A 21,952-nucleotide genomic window follows, 5' to 3' on the forward strand; every position below is an offset into this window, starting at 1 on the left:
ATAGTACAGGAGAAGCGCGCAGGCAGTTTCGTGTCACATTAGCTGTTTAAGTTTAATTACTAATGTTAACTAGAATTTTAGTTAGCAATAATTAGCGTGTGTCCATGTTATCGCCTTACATATACCTACGCTCTCCGTCTCTGCAAGATTTGGAATGATTGAGATTTCTCTTGGCACAGTAATGCTCAGCCATCACCGGAAAAGTGCTTCTAATGGCCTTCACTGGTCGCCATCCAGAGCAACGGGATCTGTTGGTCCATTCTTATATACTGTCTATGGCCAAAACACAAACAGAAATTCCATCACAGAACGGAAATTTTAAAAGGAGAAAGTACTGGCTTTAGCATTGTTGTCAGAAAAGATAGTATTTCAACATAGCATGTTTCCTTAATATCTGATGACATATTGTGGTCATTTTTTGGATTTAATACAGTAAATATATTACATATTGCACCTGTAAATTACAACATTTAAGTGTTTTGTGTATTTGTACAGTTGAAACAATGGAAGCTGCACAATTTTAGGTCATTCAGAGCATTCTGGGAGTGATTTATAATGACTATGTTTACAAATACATTGGATTGTCACTTTTTTTTTTAATCACAGAAACACGTTTTACTCTCTGATAAACCTCAAATTCCTCTCAGTATGTTATGTCTGTGGATCATTGTTATCATGTGCTCTTCTTCAAATTGGTTGTTGGTTGTTTGTTTGTGAAATTATGACTGGCATTGATTTATTTGAGACATTCCACTTATACGTCTTTTTAGACCATCCACTCGCCCTAACAGGACTTTGTGATGAATCCACAGTGACCTCTTGCGGTAAAGATACAACACTGCAGGTTAGGAGCTTTTGTCTGGTGCAGTCTCTGAAAACACAGCAACACCTGTCTTTGGAGACCTTTTGAGAAAGCATTTCAGAGGTTTGAAGACATAGCATGAAATTAAACACCCTTTTTGTATTTGCTATTATTGTTTTAAAAGCTAGGCACATGACATGGTGCAATGACGAGCACACCTGCAAAACAGGTTGATCAACAAGCAACTCCTATCTTATTTCCTGCATATGGGAAATCACTTTACCTCACAGAACAGCAAAAATAATATGTAACTTGCCTGTGTGTAGCCTATCTGTAATTGTGTGACAGGATGACAGAGAAACAAGTAGAAAGACAGGAGGAAATAGAGACACAAGAAACTTGAGAGGGCAGGGGAGATCTCTTTTGTGTGCACCTGGGTGTTAGAAGAATGTGTGTGCTCCGCTGTCCTGGACAAAGAGGAGCCAGAGACTTTATTTTGCTTCATCTCTGCCGGCTGTGTGACCCGGCTGAGGCTATGTCCACCTGGAGACAGGTATCTTGACCTAAAAAAACACAGAGATCTCTTGTAGCTAACAATCTTTTTCAGTGACACTGGGATTATTTGCCTTTGCCTATTTTGTTTCCATCCCCATCTGCTCTCTTTTTGCCAGGCAGTGTAAGGTATAGCTCAGGTTGATGAAGGTACCACTACGGCAATAAATGATGCATTATCACCAGGTTTGCAGGTAGCCATTGGTCAACCATGTGATCAGACTGCACTCTGGTCTTTCTTGTGCAGTCTTCTAATAACGCATTTTATTTTACTAGTGTCAAGCTTCAGGAAGCTTTGTTGAAAACACTTATTATAACATTAACACTATTATCTATCTATCTATCTATCTATCTATATATATATATATATATATATATATATATATATATATATATATATATATATTTCTAGATCACCATTATTTAAAAGTTACATTTAGTGATCAAACATATGTTGGTGTAACTTATTTGGTACTTGAATTTTTTGAAGGTGATAAACCTAGTTAAGAGATGTCAAAAAAAATGCTCAGTTAGTCATGACCTTTTATCTCTTTATCGAGCACAGAACAAACAACAATATTATACATGTCATCAATAACAATAAAATGTGACAAAATAATACAAATAAATACATAAATAAATACATTGAGCAGGGTTTTCTACATACATAACGTGCTGGGTTAACAAACTTTAAATAATCAAAAAAGACATTTATAACATTATGTTGTTCTTATGTTTAATAGATCTCATAGATTGCATTTGAGATTTGAAGTCTACTGAGAATTAAAAAAATAGTCTACTATCAATGTGCTAAAAAGTAAAGTGGCTTAAATCAATTTTAGCTTAATGGAGTTGCAATATATTTTAAAGGATCTCAAAGTGAACTTTTTCTATCTTCATAAGAATAAAGTATTAGTAGTAGCCTAGTCAGCCAAACATTCTTCCAACCAACACATTAAAGACTCCAAAATCATTTCCCTGTCCCTTTTATATGTTCACTGCAAAGTGATTTAAAAAAAAAAAAAACAATAGTAAACCTAAGTAATATATATTATAAATTGTTAAAATATTACAGTATTTGGGTCAGTCAGTTGTGATTATGGCTGCAGTTGTCAGTCACGGATGTGTTTCTGCGTCATCGCTCCCCAGCCAATCACATGGCGACGTCAAGAAACAGGGCACCCAAGGCGTAAATCTGGCAAATATGGCGACGCTCCGAAGAGAGTACGGAGATTGGAAATACGACCGTTTTTAACCGAGAAAATAACCTCCTCTTCGCATGTTACAATGTGGTGGGGTTAGCCAGAGCCACCGCACGCACAGCCTTTTAGACGATGTTTGCAGAGGTAAGTTAGCGCCGGTGAAATAGACGCGTGAATCGTTACAGTAGTTTGTTTTTCAGTGATAGACACGGCTAACTAGTTAGCTTGTAGCAGCTAGCGCCTTAGCGTTAGCCCCATAGTAGCCCCACAGGTAAACACAGCCTGACAGGGAGAGGACAGCACACAGCCGCTGTGCTTTCAGAAAGGCTGTCTGCTATAAGTGGCAGTCAGCCCGGGATTACATAGTTAACGCTAAGTTAATACGATGAGCTCAGGATATCCTCACTGTCAACACCGTGGTTGAATTAACACAGGCAATGTCGGTAGTATGCGTTTAGATTATGAGTAACGTTCCTCAACAACGAATTTCTTCTACATCACAACAAACACAGGTGAGCCGGGCGTTAGCTGTCGATAGATCGACTAAAACCTAACGTTAAAGGCGAAAGAAAGTTACCTAACGTTACTTGGTATCAGCAAGGTTGATTAAAAGCACGTTGTGGACTACTGCTTACCAAACTGTTTTCTCGTTTAGCTAACATGTATGTTGGCAACAAGCACATTGAGCGCTGACAGCTAATTACCAGAATGATAAGAGTGTTGTGGCATTTTCTTCTCATTTTACTTTCACTATAGAAAAAGTCTGAGACATGTATACACAGCTGTCCTATAGAGATGTTTCCAGTTGCATTCAGTAGCCAGAATAACAGTCAGAATAGCTCCCTGCTCTTGTCTGGTCTCTGTTGATGCTTTTAAAACGCAGCTGAAGACTCACCTATTTAAACTAGCCTTTGTCTCATGTTTGTAATTGTGTTTGTTCAGTCCATTTTTGCTGGTCAGTGATTATGAAGATTACACCTTGGCTTTTTGATCACTCGTTTTTTAAGTGGGACTTGTGATAACATTGTAGTTTTGCTACAGTTCTCACATGAAGCAGTTTCTCAATGCAGGCTGGTTTCCTGATTTTAGATAGACTCCTGACCATGACATGTGCTGACAGGAAAACAGACTACACTGTCCACCTCACCCAGTCGGCAGGTCACCTAGCCACATCTAGGCACCTCTCCAGCAGTTTAAGTACAGGTTTAGCCTTGGTAATGAGGCTTTAGCTGCTACTGCACTATTATGCATGTCTGACAGGGAGCACTGATTTCTGTGTAATGTGCAGTCAGGTGTTGAACTATAGCTTAGTAGCTCTTGCAAAACGTTGTCTATGTTAACCTTTAGTCTGAAGTAAATGATATGCTTGTTTTGGACCATCCTGTGATGAGTGTTGGCTTCACACCGGCTTTTGTAGTGTCCTTGTGATTTAAGATGTAAAGTGGGTTTGGAGATAATACAGTAGATGTAGCAACTCACCTCATAGATTTTGTCTCAGACTTTTAGCAACATTTTATTTATTATAGTTTGCTTTTTGCTATGATTTGCATTTTGTGTCATTTGATTTTAAATGCACATTTGCACACTAAGTTGTAATACAAATGTTGCTCTCGTGTTTTGTAGTTCTGTTGCACATCACAAGTGAGATCAAGTTTTGGCTGTAAACATTTATCATGGATTTCTTTTCTGTCAGACTGTGATTAACTTTTTTGACAAAATGGCTTACACGTAGCTTGAATAATTGAGTTAGTTTGTTGTAGGGGGTGTGAGGGCATTGTGTGTTTATCCACAGGCAGACAAAGTTATCTTGGTCCTTTTCACCTCTGGCTTAATCTCGTCAAGGTGTCTTAATCAAAGCTTGGTAGACATTAGGCCAGCACACTGTCACATCAGGCCTGCTTGTCATCTAGTACATCTTTTCCTCCTTTCTTTAGTATATAGAAGTGGCTGCCCTGCCAAACAAGCTGACACCTTTCAAGAACTAAGCCCTGCACAGACCTGTGTCTTGTTTTTTAGATATATCCATACCGTGTTTAGGTCATGCTGAGAGACACAGAATGCAGTTCACATTTGGCATCACAGTTAGACTTGTGTGACCAGTTATGAATGGATTCTGATTTAGGCCTACTATGTGTAACAGTTATGTATCATTTCAGAAAAAATAGGTGAACAAAATTGTGCTCTGCCATACAGGTTGGGAGTAGATGGCCACAGTGTTTGTCTGTGTGCCAAAGGGTGTACTTTTCTTCTCCCTGCAGCGGTATGTGTCTAATACTTTTCGGATTTTTGGGTACATTTTATTAACCTAAAAATTAGGTTATTGTCTACTGGCGGTCCCTGGGGACCTCAGGCTCCGTGCCGTCGACACTGCCATCTTTGTCAGGCAACAGAGGTGCACAGAGCTTCGGAGGGCTGGGGATAAGAGCAGGTGTCAGTTCTGTGCAGAGCACCGGAACAAAAACACAGACACATCACCAACACCACCTCCGAATGTGGTCTGAGCGATCAGAACTCAATGCGTCCTCAATGCTTTTTTCACCTGTACATAGAGCTGTCCACTTGTAATTGATCAGCAAGGACGCATGTTAATATCAGGTCTTAACAGGGCCTTAGTAAGGTCTTGGGCCACCAGAAACGCATTAGCCTAATTGTACAATTGTCTGGAACTTTACTTCAACTTTATTTTGTCCCTAAGGGCAATTGATTTTGCAGCAAGACAATACAAAGACATACAAGACAATAAAATACAAAAAGCCTACATAGCAACATAAAAAAAGGGAGACACCATCCACACCATTTCTCCAAAAAGATATTCACTAATTTTTTTTTTTTATGGTGGCGCATCTGACATGTCATTCCAAAGCGTCAGCATTTATGTTAAATTTTTCATGCATAGATGTGCTCACACATATCTATTACCACTTAAGAAAGTCTAGTACTTCCTTGCTCAGTCACATACATTTCTATTTAGTTACAGCTGCCTACCTGTGATCAGATCATCAAAGATGCATTACAGTGCAACATTTGAACAGGGCCAAAGATTAGGCTATTCAAGGGTTTGTTGTTTGTTAGTCTGGGCTGTCAGTGATTTGACAGCGGAAGGCTGACCACCTACAGATAACAGAATAGTTTAGACATGCTGGTGAGGTTTCAGTCAACCTGCCTGTGGACAGGACCACCTATCAGGGCTTACTTTCTCTCCCTCTGATGCATTAACCATGGCTCTCCCACAGGAGAGCTTTAATGGGCTAAGTTAACCTCTCGCCCAATGACCACACATATTGGGGTTGCAGCTAAGCGCTTGTGGCATACCTGCAAACTAGTCGCTTTTCGGTTTTGAATGGGACAATGTCATCCACGTGAATCGTGTAGATCTGAAGACTTTTTATTCTGCAGTCAGGTGCAATTGGTTCATTGGCTGGTCAATTCCCATGATGCAAGGCGGTAAATAGAGTTGTGTTAAAATTTGCTGAAAAGTTTGCAGTTTGTTCAAAATACAAATGTAACTTTATGAATTCCGTTTATTAAACATGTCTGCTTAGAATGTAGTATTTTGTTGCCTGGTAATTGTCATTGTTGTGCTGGTTTACATTTGTAACCATGAGTTAAGTGACTGTTACGTTTGATAAGAAGAGCTAGAGTATTGCAGTGTTAAACTTTGAGCAGTAATAGTCTTCCTTCAGCCATTATTCTGCTATGTGTCACTTCACTAGTGGCCCTTTTACGTCAAGTGATGCAAGATCAGCGGCTTTAGAGGGGCCCCTATTTTGCTAGCTCTGCTATAAATGTGGTTTTGTTGTTTTAACTTGAAACTATGAGTTGTTAAAAAGCAGAAAAGTATGTCTGTTATACTAGGCAAGGAAGGTTTCTTGCATTATTAAAGAAAATAAGTTATTTGTTTTAACTTAAAGTATGAAGTTATACCAAGTAATAAAAAGTTAAACTAAAACTTCAACTAAAAGAACAACTTTAATAAAACTAGAACACTGTAGTTACATCAACCTCATTAACTTTAATTTCTAAGTTGAAACAAAGGCAGTCTTCAAGTTGAGTGAACTTTTTCAAGGCAGCAGGTGAACTTGCATTTCCAAGTTAAACTACCATGAAATTTCTTACAGTGAGTCTGCTGCTGCCGTTGTCTGAAAAACAACACAGATGTTGTGTTCACTTGAAACTCGCCTCGCCAGCCTCGTGCTGCATTCAAAGTTATTGTAAAATACCCTTTTCCCATCCAGTGGTTGTTTTAGTCGTTTAACAGGAATTTACTGGTGAAATAAGTTATTGTTATTGTTATTCAGTTTTTAATAAATCGGAAGAAGGATGGGAAATAGTTTTAACATGACTTTAAAATCGACATCCACCGAGCCAAAATGCTTATGTTATCAATAGTTAGTTCGTTCTGGTTTCCTAACTGCGTTGCGAATTATAGGAGCTTAGCTGGGAGCTTCATGGAGACAGCTAAAGACTATGTTAACTGCCCTACAGCTGTCAGAGTTAGCCTTGACTTCATATATTACCTTCTAACAGCTGTATTCTCAGTAACGTGACAATCTGTAAGAAACAGCTCGCTTTTAAATCACTAAAATAGTAGTGACAGAACCGTTTGGCTTATTTATCAATGTCGTTAGCATCGTCGCTAACATTTAGTGTTACTTAGTTTATGACAAATCGTTTTGGCTGTGCTTTCTAACATGATGTCATTGTGTTAACCGAGCACCGTTAGCCTTTACAACAGATCAATACACTTGTTAGATAATGCTTCATTACAGAGTTCTCAGTTTTGTGTTTGTCGCTGTGTGCGTGGTGGAAAATAATGTAAATGGAGAGCAGCGTGCCAGACCAACCACATGGTTATAGTGGCATTGGCAGTGCATAAACCTGAGTAGTGTAGTACATATTTATAACAGGCTGCATATGAGCATTAAATATTCGAATATAAAAAAAAAAAATGGAATTTAAATGGTATTATAGAGGAAGACTGACAGCTCTAGTGTGGGTTGCGTAATAAATTGCCTAGATGTTTGGATGTGTGCGTTCCCGATGGGCTTGGGTGTTAATCACTGGAGCAGATGGTTCATGTTTAAAACCCTGTGTAAGCTGTAATGACTCAAGAGTGTGGGTTATTGTCTTTCCTACAGAGCCAAGCCTCCACAGCCTCATCACCTTATCACGCACAGCCCGTACGAATAGCCTCCACATTCACTGCTGCTCACGCCTGACGTCAGACTGGACTTGCGTTACTCATTTGAACTACATTCAAATACTTTCTCATGTAATTTTATTGCATTTGGTAGGAGGGACTTGGACAGTATTTCTTTTACGTTGGAAAATTTCCCACACTCCAAGAAAAAGTCAATTGACCAGAATTTTTTTCTTTTCTTTTCATGATAGTACTGTTCAAATAAAATCTGTTTGTAAACTGTTATTTTTTTTTTATGAAAGGGTAGCTTTAAGGTTTGTTTTTTTTCAACCTGGACCCTATTTTCTTATGTTTTTGTGTCTAAGCGGCGAAACAAGCTACAATGTAACGTTAATGGGCAATTGTGCACCTTTAATCCACGTCCACAAAACATGCTTGTGTCTGACAACATTATGTAAAGGATCCCTACAGAGGTCAACCTTTTTGTTAAACAGTAAGATCCTTCAAAATCAAAAGCCGTCTTAGTTCGTCTTTCCACTGCTCCAACAATAACCACTGGTTTGGTTGAAATAAACCCTTAATTCACCCATTTACATGTGACAATATATGCTCTGTATACGCTAAAAGTATTGATTATTTAAATGGAGTCTGGTGAGTTTGGCGATTTTTGCACTGTTCTGTTAAAAAAAGTAAGGATTTTACTCTTTAACAAAAAAGTCTATCTCTAGGGATCCTTTCTATAATGTTGTCAGACACTTACAATAATAGTCTGAGCATGTCAGTGGCAAAAACAGAACTTTTAGTGGACAGAAATGAATGATGCACATTTGCTCCATATGATTACATTGCAGCCCGGTCCCCGACTGATGGTTACAGCGTTGTTGCTCAATACTGGACCAGTTTCAAAGATCTTTAAACTGATACAGGAATTGCCCTCATATTTACTAAAACACTGCTTAATGTCTGTTCTGGCAACCACAAACCCAACCCACATCCACTACATCAGTCTTAAAGGAATTTAAATGTTTAAAAAGAAAAGAAAATTAACCAGCTCTGACCGTCTCTGGCAGTGTGTTTTTGGGTCCTGCATACCAAGGTCAATGTTGTTCACTAAAGAGTAGTTGCTGGTTCAGGTTACTCCACAGTTATGCTACTTTATTGTCACACTGTTATCATGTGTGTGTATAATAAATACAGTCACCGGTTAGCATGTAGCTTAGGCCTGGTGGTAATAAATGTCTCAGTGATGACTGCAGTAGGCTGCTGGGAGCTACTGAACATTCAGTGAAGCAACTGACTTCTCTGTGATTACTGTGTGGGTCAAAGGTAAACAGAGTAGATGTGGCCAGACAGGTCAAGCTGTTCATTGAGGTTTGCTTGAAAGTCATTTCCTAGTGTTTAATGTGGTTTTCTTGTCATGGCGACAACATTGTGGCAGATAACAGTTCATTTAAGATAGTCCGCGTTTGTGGCATGGTATAAACTACTCTGTGAATAGCAGTCCTTTGTATTTCTACCAGTCATAGCTCAACTGTAATAATAGACCTCTTTGGCCAGCCCTGTTCTCTTCCCAGAGTCCTAACCATGCTATTGTGACTTTGTCCCAGCCAGTTATGACTTGAGAAAGAGGGTTAGTCTAGCCAGTTTGGACACATTCTGCAGCTCAGACACCAGTGTGTTCACATGCACTCAATACACTTGGGCAATAACCTGATTTCCTAAACTTTATGTACATAAGAATCCTTGTTTTCTTAATATGGGTAAGGAATTTAGTGGTTAACACAGCTACATTTCTGCTGGGAGAATTCATCTTGGCCATGTAGTGTATAATGTATGTTAAACAGGCATAGATGAGGTCATGTGCATGACAAAGACTTCAGACAGGGAAATCCCTGAAAGTATCACAGAGGGATGAACTGAAACATTAGCTTTACTTCCTTTTTTACAAAATATGTCATTTGTAAGACTGAAATTGAAAAATACATTTAAATAATCTGGTTTCTACATTAAGGGAAACAAATGTGTCCTCCCTTACTATGCTGTCAGTCCAGATTCAACAAAGAAGAAAAACCCTTCAGTCTTACATAACTAATACAATTAAAATGGTCAGCCTTGGTTCAAAATATGGTAGGTGGTGGGGAAGAGAACTGATTACTGGCCAGTTACATGTAAAGGAGAGGTTTAGAGTAGTTGCAGTGCATGTAGATATGTTCTAATATTTCCTGCCCTAACCTGATTTCTCCCATAACCAGGTTCATAAATGAAATGACTGTCTGCTGTGCGTCATATATTCCAAGGCGTGCTTAGAGATACTGTTGTTCTGTTAATGTAATGACCCATGTGTTTAAAACCAGTTCTGCTGTTTTAGCCTACGCTATGACAAGCCTTAGCATGTCTATAATATATTAAGTATTAGTTGTTTGGTTTACAATGAGTAAGTAAAGTCAGGGTCAGTGGGTTCTCACTGACAGCCATTAGCTTCAGGCTTTATTTTTCCAGTGTGCTGCTATGTAATCAGCTGGTGTAGCGACCAGGGATGTCACAAGCTGATCTGCAAGATCTGAGCTGGAGCCAATCAATTAATTTTTTTAATAGACTGGTATCAGCTTTGTGAAGCCTGATCCGATTGAGATCCTTTGTTCAGTGTAGCCCATCATGCTCTGTCTGGATACACCACGGACAATATGTCAGACTAGAGGTCGACCAATATGGGTTTTCTCTGGCTGATGCCCTTCTTTAGAAATCAGGGTCAGCCGATTTATTTTGGCGGATATGTGCTTGTTTTTAAACATCTATTTGAAAGATAAAATGTAACACTAATATACACAGAATTTTTCAACAAAAACATTTATTGAACACTTCACCAATCTACACTTGTATACTTCATTTAAAAATGTATAATGTAAAAACATACTGTATATTGTATAAATAATGTATGAAAAATATATTAAACAAAACAGGTAAGAAGAAAATAAACTTTGTCAAATAAACTTTTCAATGAAAAAATAAAGTTTAGTGCACTTAGCAGCATTTATTAAACTTCTGAGAATACAAATCTGCAAGCTTCACAGAAAGTGACATGTTATTATTAATCTCAACACTATTTCCTCCTAACTCCCGTTGAATCACATAACACTAGGGCTATCTAAAGTAAATTTTTGTTCACCTTGTTTGTTAGATCATTGTTCATTTGTTGAAGTGTTTTATCTGTGTTTTGGGGATCCTACTGTTACATGTCCTGTTGCACTCATTAGGATCTTATCTGAGCAGATTTCTGTTATTCAAACAAGTCTTGGTTGTAATTTAAAACTCGTCCAGCCAATTTAATAAAATTAAGGGTTTTATTCGCGCTCGAGTCCATAGATGCAGTTAATGGATACAGGCACGGAGAACTGAAGGCTCTGTTAGCAACGATTAGCTCCGTTAGCGGTTAGCTCCAGTTAGCTCCGTTATAGGAGTGGATGAGACTGCCACGGACAGGGGTAACAACCAGAGTCTGATAAATGACATTCAGGGAGCTTCCACAGCGGTGTGGCCACGGTGTTTTGTACGGTTTTATTAGTACAGTCAATCCCAAGGCAATAACACCAGCAATATGCTACTACTAACGGTAGCGTCTGTGCCTGAAGTGATGCAGTGATGCAAGACACACAGCGCAAGATTTCACGAGGGGAGGGGCTGGAGGCAGCTGGTCTGGGTGCGCTGTAAAAAATGTCGCCTATAGAGCTCAACGGTCCCGCCCACAGCGGGTTCCGGAAGTAAAAATACAATGCAATTTCTCCATTGACATTTGCAGTATAAGCCATAAAATCGTAACTGTCGATGGTAGACTTAAAACCAGCTTGCATACATGACTAAGCGATTGTATATGCTCATATAGACGCCAAAATATCATGGGGCACTAACCTTGTTTAGAGATAAATGTCTTTTATTTGCGATGTCTTGGATAAGTACTTCATTACCCACAATTCTGAACAATCCTACAATCCCACAGTGATGACTCTTTGGTGGAACTCATGCTGGTGAGGAGGGGGGTCAGTACCCGATCTCTGCTGCTTGCACGATCCATCACGAGGATTTACGACACTGCACGAATCACGATCTGTGTGTCACGCTTCTGATGTTAGCCTCTGCCGGGAAGCTAACGTTAGTTTAGCTAACAGCTAATTCAGCTAACCGCTAGCTGACAGCTTGATTCAGTCTAAAATAACGTTAACTCAAACTTAACACTGGGTAAAGCCGTCTACAGCTGACGTAACAGCTGTTATATATGTTAACGGTTATTTTCAGGTTTATTTTGAGGGTCTTTTAAAGTTATTACATTCTGTCTCACATGCTAGCGGTTAGCCGAATTAGCTGTTAGCTAAACTAACGTTAGCTTCCTTTGTTCAGTGGTACACGGTGGTTTATGGGATGAGTAGTTCCTTCACTCTGAGATGACGATAGATACAGTCTTGTACCTTTGACTTTTTGGGGGATTTTCTGTTCGTTTTTTTACTCGAAATGATACGTTGTATGCTTATGAGTCACATCCCATCTGGTTAGGCCTAAGGCATGGTCTAAAACACTTGGATTTTCCCAGACGTCAATAGGAGAAATAAATGGGAAATTTACTTCCGGAACCCAAGGTCTCTCAGAGGGGCGGGACTGTTGAGCTCTATTCATGTTTTTAACACTAGGCTGCCCGCAGATGCGCCTGCCTATTAATCGGCTTGATATACTGGGATATTGGCCGATGCCGATATGTAAAAAAAAAGCCAAAAATCGGCCGATTAATCGGTCAACCTCTATCTCAGACATGTCAATATGTCAGACTTAAGCAACTAATGACAGAAATTATAAATCCAGACAGGTCATCAAGACATCCTAGTCATGAGGCATGCACTTTGACATGATCTCAGCATTGCCTTTAGATTCTCAGGGAGTGTTTAAAAATGATGATGTTTTCATTTTTAGTACAATGCAGGTCCTACTTATAATCAAACCTTGATAATTAGACTGATCATTAAAGTAGTAATGACATTTAGGGCTGCGTATTGGCAAGAATCTGGCGATACGATACGTATCAAGATACATGGGTCACGATTCAATAAATTGCAATATATTTCGATACTGTGCGTAAGGCGATATATTGGGTAGTAAGTAAGTATAAATAGTAAGTATAATTTTAGAAAAACTAATATTTAAAAAAAGACATGATGTGCATAAAAGTCAAAGAAGTTTACTTGAGGTAAACAATTCAGTACACAGAAAATCAAACTGCCAGTTTGGGATTGTGGTTCACAGGTTCTTAGTGAGCAAATTTTTATATGCTAAAGTAGGCCAAAGTTCAGTCATAGCTACATTGTTAGCTTCTATCAAAAAGTCAGGCACTGCTAGGCACTGTTAGGCAAGGACACTAGGGGTGCGTCTCAGCATAGCCATCTAGCGGTAGGGGGTTTAAACACAACATAAACGTGAACCACTGTCTTACATGAATATTTTTGCACGTAAACTAAAAAAATAAATAATCAATATTGCGTTTTTGAAAATCAATACAGTATTGCAAAATGTTTGTTTGTTTGTGCTATACAACATAAGCTGGCTGGCCCAGTTGGCAGCATGTGTCATCTTATTGTCCATTGCTGGCTGTGGCAGAGAGAACAATGTCTCAGTGTCCTGAGGAAGCTCTGTCTGTCCCTATCCGGCTCCATCAGTGGAGCTGTTTATCTAAGGAACTCTAGAATGAATGTAGGTCAGCCAAAGATCATCACTGCTGATCACCATGGTGTCTGCCTATCTGATGGCTCCATAGTCAGTGTGAGCTTTATACAGTGTGTGACTCTGTGAGAGTTTTTCACTTTTAACCACCATTGTGTAGATAACTGCATGTTTCACATTAACTAATGAAACTGTATATTATAGTACTTTGCTAAGGGTTGCATGGCCCAATAGTCCAGCTTGCACTTGGGTCAAAGACGAATAAGGATTTCAAATTTGAAAATAAATGAAAGTGTCAAAAAATGCCAACTCCAGCACTTTCTATTTTCATTAGAGTGTTCTATATACATCTCAACAACAGGAATTTAATTTAGAAATGCAATTTCATTTTTTTGGATGAATCATGTCATTTATTCCATGAAAAATGTCCTTCCTGGGTAACGGGAATGGATATAAAAAATATTTAAATGTCTACCTTTTTAGCATATAAATGTTTAGGCATATCCATAGTTACAGCTAATCAAACACACACTGTTCAAAAAAACTAAGTTTTTAACACAATATGATATATTTGGGTATTTATAATTAAATGGGTTCATCGTTTGATTTTGGTCACACAATATTCCTTGCCAAAAACAGAAAAATTATGAAAGAAGTCTTAAAATGCTTTACAGTAAAGGTTATCATGTTATTATTGTATACTCAACTGAAGAAAACATGATTGTGTAATATACCATGAAAATCTGAGTTTAAACACTTGACTGTGTCATTGTTACTAGGGATGACATCCAGTTAGCCAGGAATGACATAATGCAAAAATGCCATAAAAGATTAAAGAAATACATATTATTTTATTAATATAATCTAACATTATCAACACAATGCTTGAAACGTGATAAATACTAATAAAAAAACTATTTTCATTAACATGTCCGGATAACGGAGGACATGTCCTGGGTAATCTTCGTTATCCAGGAAGGACAAAAACATGATTTTCCCCCCAAAACTCTGTCAAACATGGCATACTCAGCTAAAATATATCTTAGCCTTTAAAACATGAATGCCATATTTCACAAGAAATAGGCATTTTTTTTAAATATCAAAACATCAAATATGTTTTATTAGCGTTATCCAGAAAGACACATGATTTTTGGACATAGTTCACCAATGACCGAAAAAGCAAAATATAAATTTTTTTAAGAGAGAATTACTAAACTCTCCAGATGTTTTGGGGTCCTCCAAAATCTTCTTTATGATGTAATATCATATTTCATGACTATGCAATTGCATTATGGGTAATTTATGGAGATTAAGGTCTGTTACCCAGGAATGACATTAGGGAAATCCAAAAGTAAGGACAAAAGTATTTCTTGAGTAACATTTTAAATAAGGGTAGGATTGTTACTATATTTGTAGGTATCACTGCAAACATCGACACAATTATGCCAAAGTAGATAATTAATGCTCTTATTATTATTTTTGACATTTTTGTCACATTTTTATACTTAGATTTTAAGCCCAGTCGTTGCCCAGGAGGGACAGTTTGGTACTTCTGAGCTCAATAGCTCTTTGAATTTAATTGTTTTGCAATAAATACCAATTAAAGTGAGTAAAGAGCGGCGAGTTGAGTAATATAATGTAGTTTTTTAAAATTTATATTTATCTTTTGCATTATGAATATGCTTTGGACACCATAATTGACATGCCACGTCTTTGACCCACTTGCTGGGGCAGTCAAGTTTGTGGAGCTCTATGGCAGGCTCATCCTTCAAAAAACAACCCCCATCATGCATACACACACACTGTTTAGCCTGACTGATACTGGATTTTAGGTATTTCAGGTATCGATACTGATATCTAAATTTGGGATTTAAGTTTCTGGTGTATTTTAATTGCAATGATCGCATCTGTAGCATTGGCATAGTATAGGACTGAAAATAATGGGTCTACTCGAGTAACGTGGAGAACTGGGACACAGTTTCAAACAAGCTTGGTTTCCTGCACTGACAATAACAGGAAAATCATAGGATGTGACACACGAGTATGCACACACACACACAGTCTATGCCTAATACACTCTAACAATCAAACACACCACCCTGTGTGTCTTTTTTTAAATAATCTTTTCCTGTGCCGACATCTAAAGTGTAGAATAGTGTTTTTCCTGTGGATGACGCAATTGTCTAATAATCTTTTTTAGTCTGTATCGGAGTGCTGCTGATTTATTGGTACTTTTTCTTTACAATGGAGTGAGCAGTCGAGTCCAAACTGTTTTATGTGGAGAATTGATGATTGATTTATGTGGGGATTTTTTAAATCAAATTTGTAAATGTAGGACTTTTTATTTTTGGAGTTTGGTCTTAGTCTGCATATTAAAAGATCTGTCATTAAGTGATAGAAGATGGCTTGATCAGGCTTTCCTGATGAAATCTTTCTTCTGACCAACTCTAATGATCTCCAGATGGGTTGAAGTATAAGCTGAAGTGCATGAAGTATTTAGCCTGTGTTTTGTGTTTGTGTGTGTGTTTTAGGCCAGTCTGTCCATCTGGGGATGGGGGGGTCTTGGAGTCGTGCTGTTCCTCGTCACCTTTGGACCCTTTGCCGTATTCTACCTGGCCTTTTATATATTCTGCTTCATTGGAGGGTGAGCAGGAAGACCAGTAAACCATCCATCATGTCTTTACATAAGCAAGCTCTCTCTTATTAACCACAACACCTGATCGATCAGTTTTCTCTCATTCTCACTTCTGTTTTCCAGGGGCTTTGCGGTCACTCTGCTATATGGAAAGATCAACTCAGAGAAACACCTGGAAAAGTGCGAGCAGTCTTACTTGCCACCCACACAAATTGGTATACTAAAGGTAAAAGCATGCTTGAGCACACATACATTTGACCTCGCCTACACAAACAAATTAATTAATCATGTTCCTTTGTTGAAGTCTGCTTGCCAGTTACCAAGCAGATCATAACAGTTTCATTGATTGTCTTTTGGTCACCTTCAGACATTGGATGAGATGAAGCTGGAGATGAAGCCCATAAAGATTGACAGGAGACTGACTGGCTCCAGTTTCATAGATGAACCACTACAACAGGTGTGTGTGTGTGTGTGTGTGTGTGTGTGTGTGTGTGTGTGTGTGTGTGTGTGTGTGTGTGTGTGTGTGTGTGTGTGTGTGTGTGTGTGTGTGTGTGTGTGTGTGTGTGTGTGTGTGTGTGTGTGTGTGTGTGTGTGTGTGTGTGTGTGTGTGTGTGTGTGGTCACAAATCCTGAATGTCATCATATAGGACTGACTGTTAAAGTATTTCCTTTTGCTTTTAAGTCTCCACTGTCAACTTCACTAAAATATGAGACAAATACTAACACTGCAGAAATTTATAATGGGTACTGACAAAATGTGTGGCTGGCACACATTCTCCTTAACACTGAATGAATTTCAGTTCTGCTTCTATATTTTTATGAGGATGAAAGAGAGGTCACTTATTACTAGTAAGTCATCTTCATACATCATTTGATTGATTTAATAGTTAATAAACAGCTTTAGTGTTTTTCATAGTTAATTACTATGTCTACAAAACAATATTTAAATGTATTCTAGATTACTTAAATCATGTAAGCAGGTAACGCTACTGTTACACTGTCAGTGTTGCACCAAAGCTCTCTTCATCATGTGGCTTAAGTAAAAGACTGTTGCAGGCTGAACTCTAATAGTTTCACTCTGGCTGTGAGTCTGCTGGTAATTGACTCAGAATCTTTTTCAGCTCAACGCATTCATAAATAGATCTTCGGTTAGGCTGTGAGTGTCAGCCAGCGTTGCAGCCAGGGAAAATGAGCTTAGTAGCTTTTGTCTGGTCACAGTTTTTCTTTCCACCCTATCCTGTGGTTACAACACTTCCCGCTGAAAACAAGCTTTTAGCATGTTGTCCTCAGTAAAGCAGCGTAGCTGGCAGAGTTAAGTGCAGACACAGCAGTTTGTGATGGTCAGATGACACTAACTGCTCTACTGTGGTGCTTCTGTTCTCCCCTTCTCCCTTGGAATGCACACTAAGCATTTCAGCAGCATATGAACCTTGAGATCTTTAGCACAGTTAAACATGACATCATGTAAACCTGCGTCATGCTCTCTGAAAGATGTTCTTGATTTTTCTGGCACATTCTCTTTGTCTCTTTTCTCATCTGCACAAACACACTTTCATGACAAAGTCCTACCTCCCTCTGCAGCTTATAAAGTAGCAGTCTATAATGACAGTTAACATTGATTCATATGTTTGCTTGATTTAATCATACTACTCAGCTCAATCCTGTATGCAACGGTACAACTAAATGATTGATTTACCCAGCTTTCCTAGGACCTGAAAGCCCAGTAATCTGTTCTCCAAGACAATGATAATCAACACATTTAATTGTGTTTCACTTATTTACCCATCTCACACTTAAATCTTGTACAGCATTTAATTAACAATCAATCCCTTTTTCTTTCCACTCCCCTCAGTCCAGCTCATTGGGTTGTCTTTACTAAATTTCTTTTCTATTTTTCTCCTCCATATTTCTTTGCCTCTATAGGTGATCCAGTTTGCCCTGAGAGATTATATCCAGTACTGGTACTACACTCTGAGCGAGGATGAGTCCTTCTTATTGGAGATCAGACAGACGCTGCAGAATGCCCTTGTCCAGTTTTCTACACGGTACAAGCCGGGCATATGTTTTCTGTCTTGATATTAAATGTTTTATTCAAACCAATTTTTATTTTTCAATTTTCTACATTATTGATGTGTTTATGTGCCAAGGTCCAAAGAGGTGGACTGGCAGCCTTACTTCACCACTCGCTTGGTGGACGACTTTGCCACCCATTTACGTGTCTTTAGAAAAGCCCAGGATCGCCTCGCTGACAGAGAGGACAAGCAAAGTAAGCACACACATTCACACACACTTGCTTTCTCACTCACAGTTGTCATTAGTATTGGCATTGTTTGGCCAGTTTGGCATGTCACCTGAGTTGAGTCAGCTTGTCTTTAACAATGATTGTGATGATTCAGTTCTGAGTTCAATCAGAGTTTGGTGATCCTTTGATGGACTACACAATAAGTGGTGCAGAAAGATTCCTTCATAAAGGTTTTGATTAAGTCAAATTATTAGAATTTAGACATTAGTGGTGATAATGACAATGACAGAGAGTGATGTCTAAACAGGGGACATAACAGAGGAGCTGGTGGACTCCTTCTTTGAGGCCGAGGTGGAGATGGAAAGGAAGATTTGTCGAGATGTAGTGTGCACTTCACACAAAGATGAAGAAGGTAAACACACTTCTGTAATGTGTCTAGCCTTACAGTTCGAACTGCCATGAAGAACTCTTCACACGCATGTTGCTGTTTGATGCTGTAACTAGTAAACACTGTGTGTGTGTGTGTGTGTGTGTGTGTGTGTGTGTGTGTCAGGTTTTCTTCGGGACTTGTGTGAGTTGCTTCTGTATCTGTTACTACCTCCTGGAGATTTCCACAACAAGAACATGAGATACTTCCTAAGGGTGAGTGCACACAAACAAACACAAAATATCTCTCTCACTTACACTGTCTCTCAAATGATCACAACACACGTGACTTCATTGGTCTGAGATGCAAATGTGAGGCGAGAAATCACATATTCAGTACGTACAACCTGTGTTGTTAATTTATCACGGTCGAGCCACCAGCCAAAAGCTGCCACTTTGGCTGCCAGCCAGCCATGAGTATTATTTTCCAACAACAGGCTCCTGAATAGACTACAATGCCGTACCAGACCACATGATGCCATGTTTGTTGTGTAAATTGTTGTGAGTGAACCTGAAAATGTCCTATGATGTTTTTTTTAAGGAGGTGCTGGCGCGTGGTGTGCTACTTCCTCTGATCAACCAGCTTAGCGACCCAGATTACATCAACCAGTTTGTCATCTGGATGGTGAGAGTTGACACTCACACCCATCCATACCTCCTACCTATTAGCCATTATTTGAACTGACTATTTGTGTATATAATATAAAAACTAAACAAAAAAAAATCAAGAAAGAATGAAGTGGGACAGAAACAACGACATGGCATGTATGTTGTGGATATGTAAATGGAGGTGATTTTGTATAGATACGGGACTCCAGCTGTAACTATGAAGCCTTCATGAACATCCTGAAGCTGACAGATAAGCCTCCTGAGCTGGAAGCCGTCAAGGACAAGGTGCTAGAGGAGCTGCAGTACCTCCGCTCTCTGGACACCGCAGGAGATGGTGGGCACTCACTTTTTTTCTCACTGACATACAGAGACATTCACTAATGAAACTAATTCATCATATGAGCAGGAAGATACAAAGCCCATATTTAAAGCGGGGCTCAATAAATGCACTTCTTTCATTTCCTCCCTTGATGTCTTTGTTTCTCTGTCCTTTAGACATCAATGTGATTAAGAACCAGATTAACAGTCTTCTGTTTGTGAAGAAGGTGTGTGAGACCAGGATCCAGAGACTGCACTCTGGCAAGGTGAGAAACTGCAGCACAACCGTATAATGCTTACTAATGCACTAATTGTTAGTTTCATGGTAAAACATTGTCCGCAAGTACCAGCTGCAATTGCTCAAAGTCAGTTTGTTAGTTACATTTTGTGTATCAGACTTTACTTATCCTTTTCCTGTCTTATGTAGGAGGTGGATGCCTTGAAGCTGGCAGCCAACTTTGGCAAGCTGTGTGTTATCCCACTGGATCACATCCTCATCCACAACATAGCCCTGCAGTTCTTCATGGGTAATTCTGGACATGCATCATTTCCAAGGCCTTAACCCTGAACATTTCTATTAATCATCTTTATAATCCATAACTTATTCCATTTCTCTAGAATGTATAACTCCAACCTGTCTGGTTAGGCACACACTTCTTTTCAGTCCCAGACCTTGTCAGAGACCTTAAAAGGTCACTCCACTTTACATATCAGATTACAGTTCAGTGTGTTTGCGTTTATGTGCAAACTAAGGACTCAAGCCAAGTTGTGTCAGATTTTTTGTGGAAAATGAGTAAGTGCCAACAGCCTAAACTGTATGGCTGTTTTTTTAAATAAATGTGTTTAGATCACTAAAACTCACACATTGTAACCAACCAAAGTAAAAAGTATCATAACCTTCATATCTTATTTTCATATTATCCAAAGGAGTTTACTAAGAGTGTAACAGTAGATGGATCTTTAGTTACAAGGTCACCAGAGACCACAGGCAGCCAAAAATACCAAGTGCTTAATGTTAAAGGCACCGGCCTAGTTACTATGCATGTATGTGTAACCAAAGTGCTATAGTAGACAGACACCAACTCTTATGTGTCTGTTGATCCAGATTTCATGCAGGCAGCAGGGGCCCAGGCAGAGCTGTTCTTCTGGCTCACAGTGGAGGGCTACAGGGTGACAGCACAGCAGCAACTGGAGGCCATGCAGGGCTGGCAGAAAGACGGCAAAAAGCAGCCCTGCGCCACCAAGGGGCTGCTAAAGGCTGCTGCACTGGGTGTCTACGAACAATACCTCTCGGACAAGGTGGGAGAGCACATGAGTGTTTCAAAAGTAATTTTAGCCATAAAGGAGATCAACACTTAAAATGTTTTGGTCTTTCAGAAGATCAGATTATACATATTGCCTGTAATTTCATGGTAAATTTCAAACAAATGCTCTTGCTTAATAGCACTTCGCTCATTTGCCTGTAAGGTTGAATATTTTGAGAAAGTATCCTACAATATCTATCTTCTCTTTTTTTTCAAACCCAACAGGCGTCACCCAGGGTGCAGGTGGACGAGGCATCCGTAACAACACTAGGGGAGAAGCTACAGAAAGACGACCCCACACCAGAGATATTTGATGAAATCCAGAGAAATGTACTAACTCTTTTCTTTTATCTGCATAAGAGGGAATTTTATGAATCATGTAAAATATTAAACATTTTCTGCTTTACACTATATTTTCTTGATCTTTTTTGAATGAGCTGCCTTGCTGGTTTTCCACCTGTTAACAATGTTTCACACATATTTATCCCAGGTGTATGACATGATGCTACGTGATGAGCGCTACTACCCCTCATTCAAGCAAAGTCCTCTTTACGTCCGCATGCTAGCAGAGCTGGACATGTTGAAAGAGCCAAGCTACCGGGGGTCTGATGACGGTGATGGAGAATCCTTCAATGGCTCTCCCACAGGAAGCATAAACATAGTAAGTCTTCTTCACTTCCCGTTGCAGGGCTCAGAAAAATGCTGATGTAGAGACACGTCCAGCATTGTTTTTGTCGCCCATCATCAACTGCTTTTAACATTAAGCACTTGGATGTGAAATGATGACTTGTTTCTTGTGATTTTAGTCTTTGGATGACTTGTCAAACTCCTGCCATGATGAATCTATGCACCTACATGCTTTCATCTCCGACACAGGTACACACACACACACACACACACACACACACACACACACACTCTCTTTAAGTCACTCTGGCACTTTATGCTTGGTGTGATTACAAATGTCAATTTTGATTGAGGGTTGTAAAAAAAACTTTACAGGTTTATGCTAGATTCTGGCAA

At 39.1% G+C, this 21,952-nt stretch overlaps 1 protein-coding gene across 4 annotated transcripts in view; it reads left to right on the forward strand.

The window, feature by feature from the left end:
- The first annotated feature begins 1,090 nt into the window (after window positions 1-1,090).
- snx13 (sorting nexin 13) overlaps window positions 1,091-21,952 on the forward strand; it is a 28,559-nt gene continuing 7,697 nt past the window's right edge. The window contains exons 1-16 of one of the 4 annotated variants that reach the window (XM_078267348.1): window positions 1,091-1,355; window positions 15,928-16,040; window positions 16,155-16,257; window positions 16,399-16,488; window positions 17,954-18,075; window positions 18,178-18,296; window positions 18,580-18,684; window positions 18,826-18,914; window positions 19,240-19,323; window positions 19,503-19,641; window positions 19,803-19,891; window positions 20,053-20,152; window positions 20,731-20,924; window positions 21,155-21,259; window positions 21,420-21,590; window positions 21,736-21,805. In XM_078267348.1, the coding sequence (XP_078123474.1) occupies window positions 1,251-1,355; window positions 15,928-16,040; window positions 16,155-16,257; window positions 16,399-16,488; window positions 17,954-18,075; window positions 18,178-18,296; window positions 18,580-18,684; window positions 18,826-18,914; window positions 19,240-19,323; window positions 19,503-19,641; window positions 19,803-19,891; window positions 20,053-20,152; window positions 20,731-20,924; window positions 21,155-21,259; window positions 21,420-21,590; window positions 21,736-21,805 (1,798 nt within the window). In that variant the 5' untranslated portion in view covers window positions 1,091-1,250. Of the gene's footprint in view, window positions 1,356-2,542; window positions 2,701-2,757; window positions 3,069-15,927; window positions 16,041-16,154; window positions 16,258-16,398; window positions 16,489-17,953; window positions 18,076-18,177; window positions 18,297-18,579; window positions 18,685-18,825; window positions 18,915-19,239; window positions 19,324-19,502; window positions 19,642-19,802; window positions 19,892-20,052; window positions 20,153-20,730; window positions 20,925-21,154; window positions 21,260-21,419; window positions 21,591-21,735; window positions 21,806-21,952 lie in introns of those variants that run through there. The other 3 variants (XM_078267349.1, XM_078267351.1, XM_078267350.1) reach the window with 3 other exon arrangements.

This window comes from Sander vitreus, chromosome 14 (genome assembly GCF_031162955.1).
Source record: "Sander vitreus isolate 19-12246 chromosome 14, sanVit1, whole genome shotgun sequence".
NCBI lineage: Eukaryota > Metazoa > Chordata > Actinopteri > Perciformes > Percidae > Sander > Sander vitreus.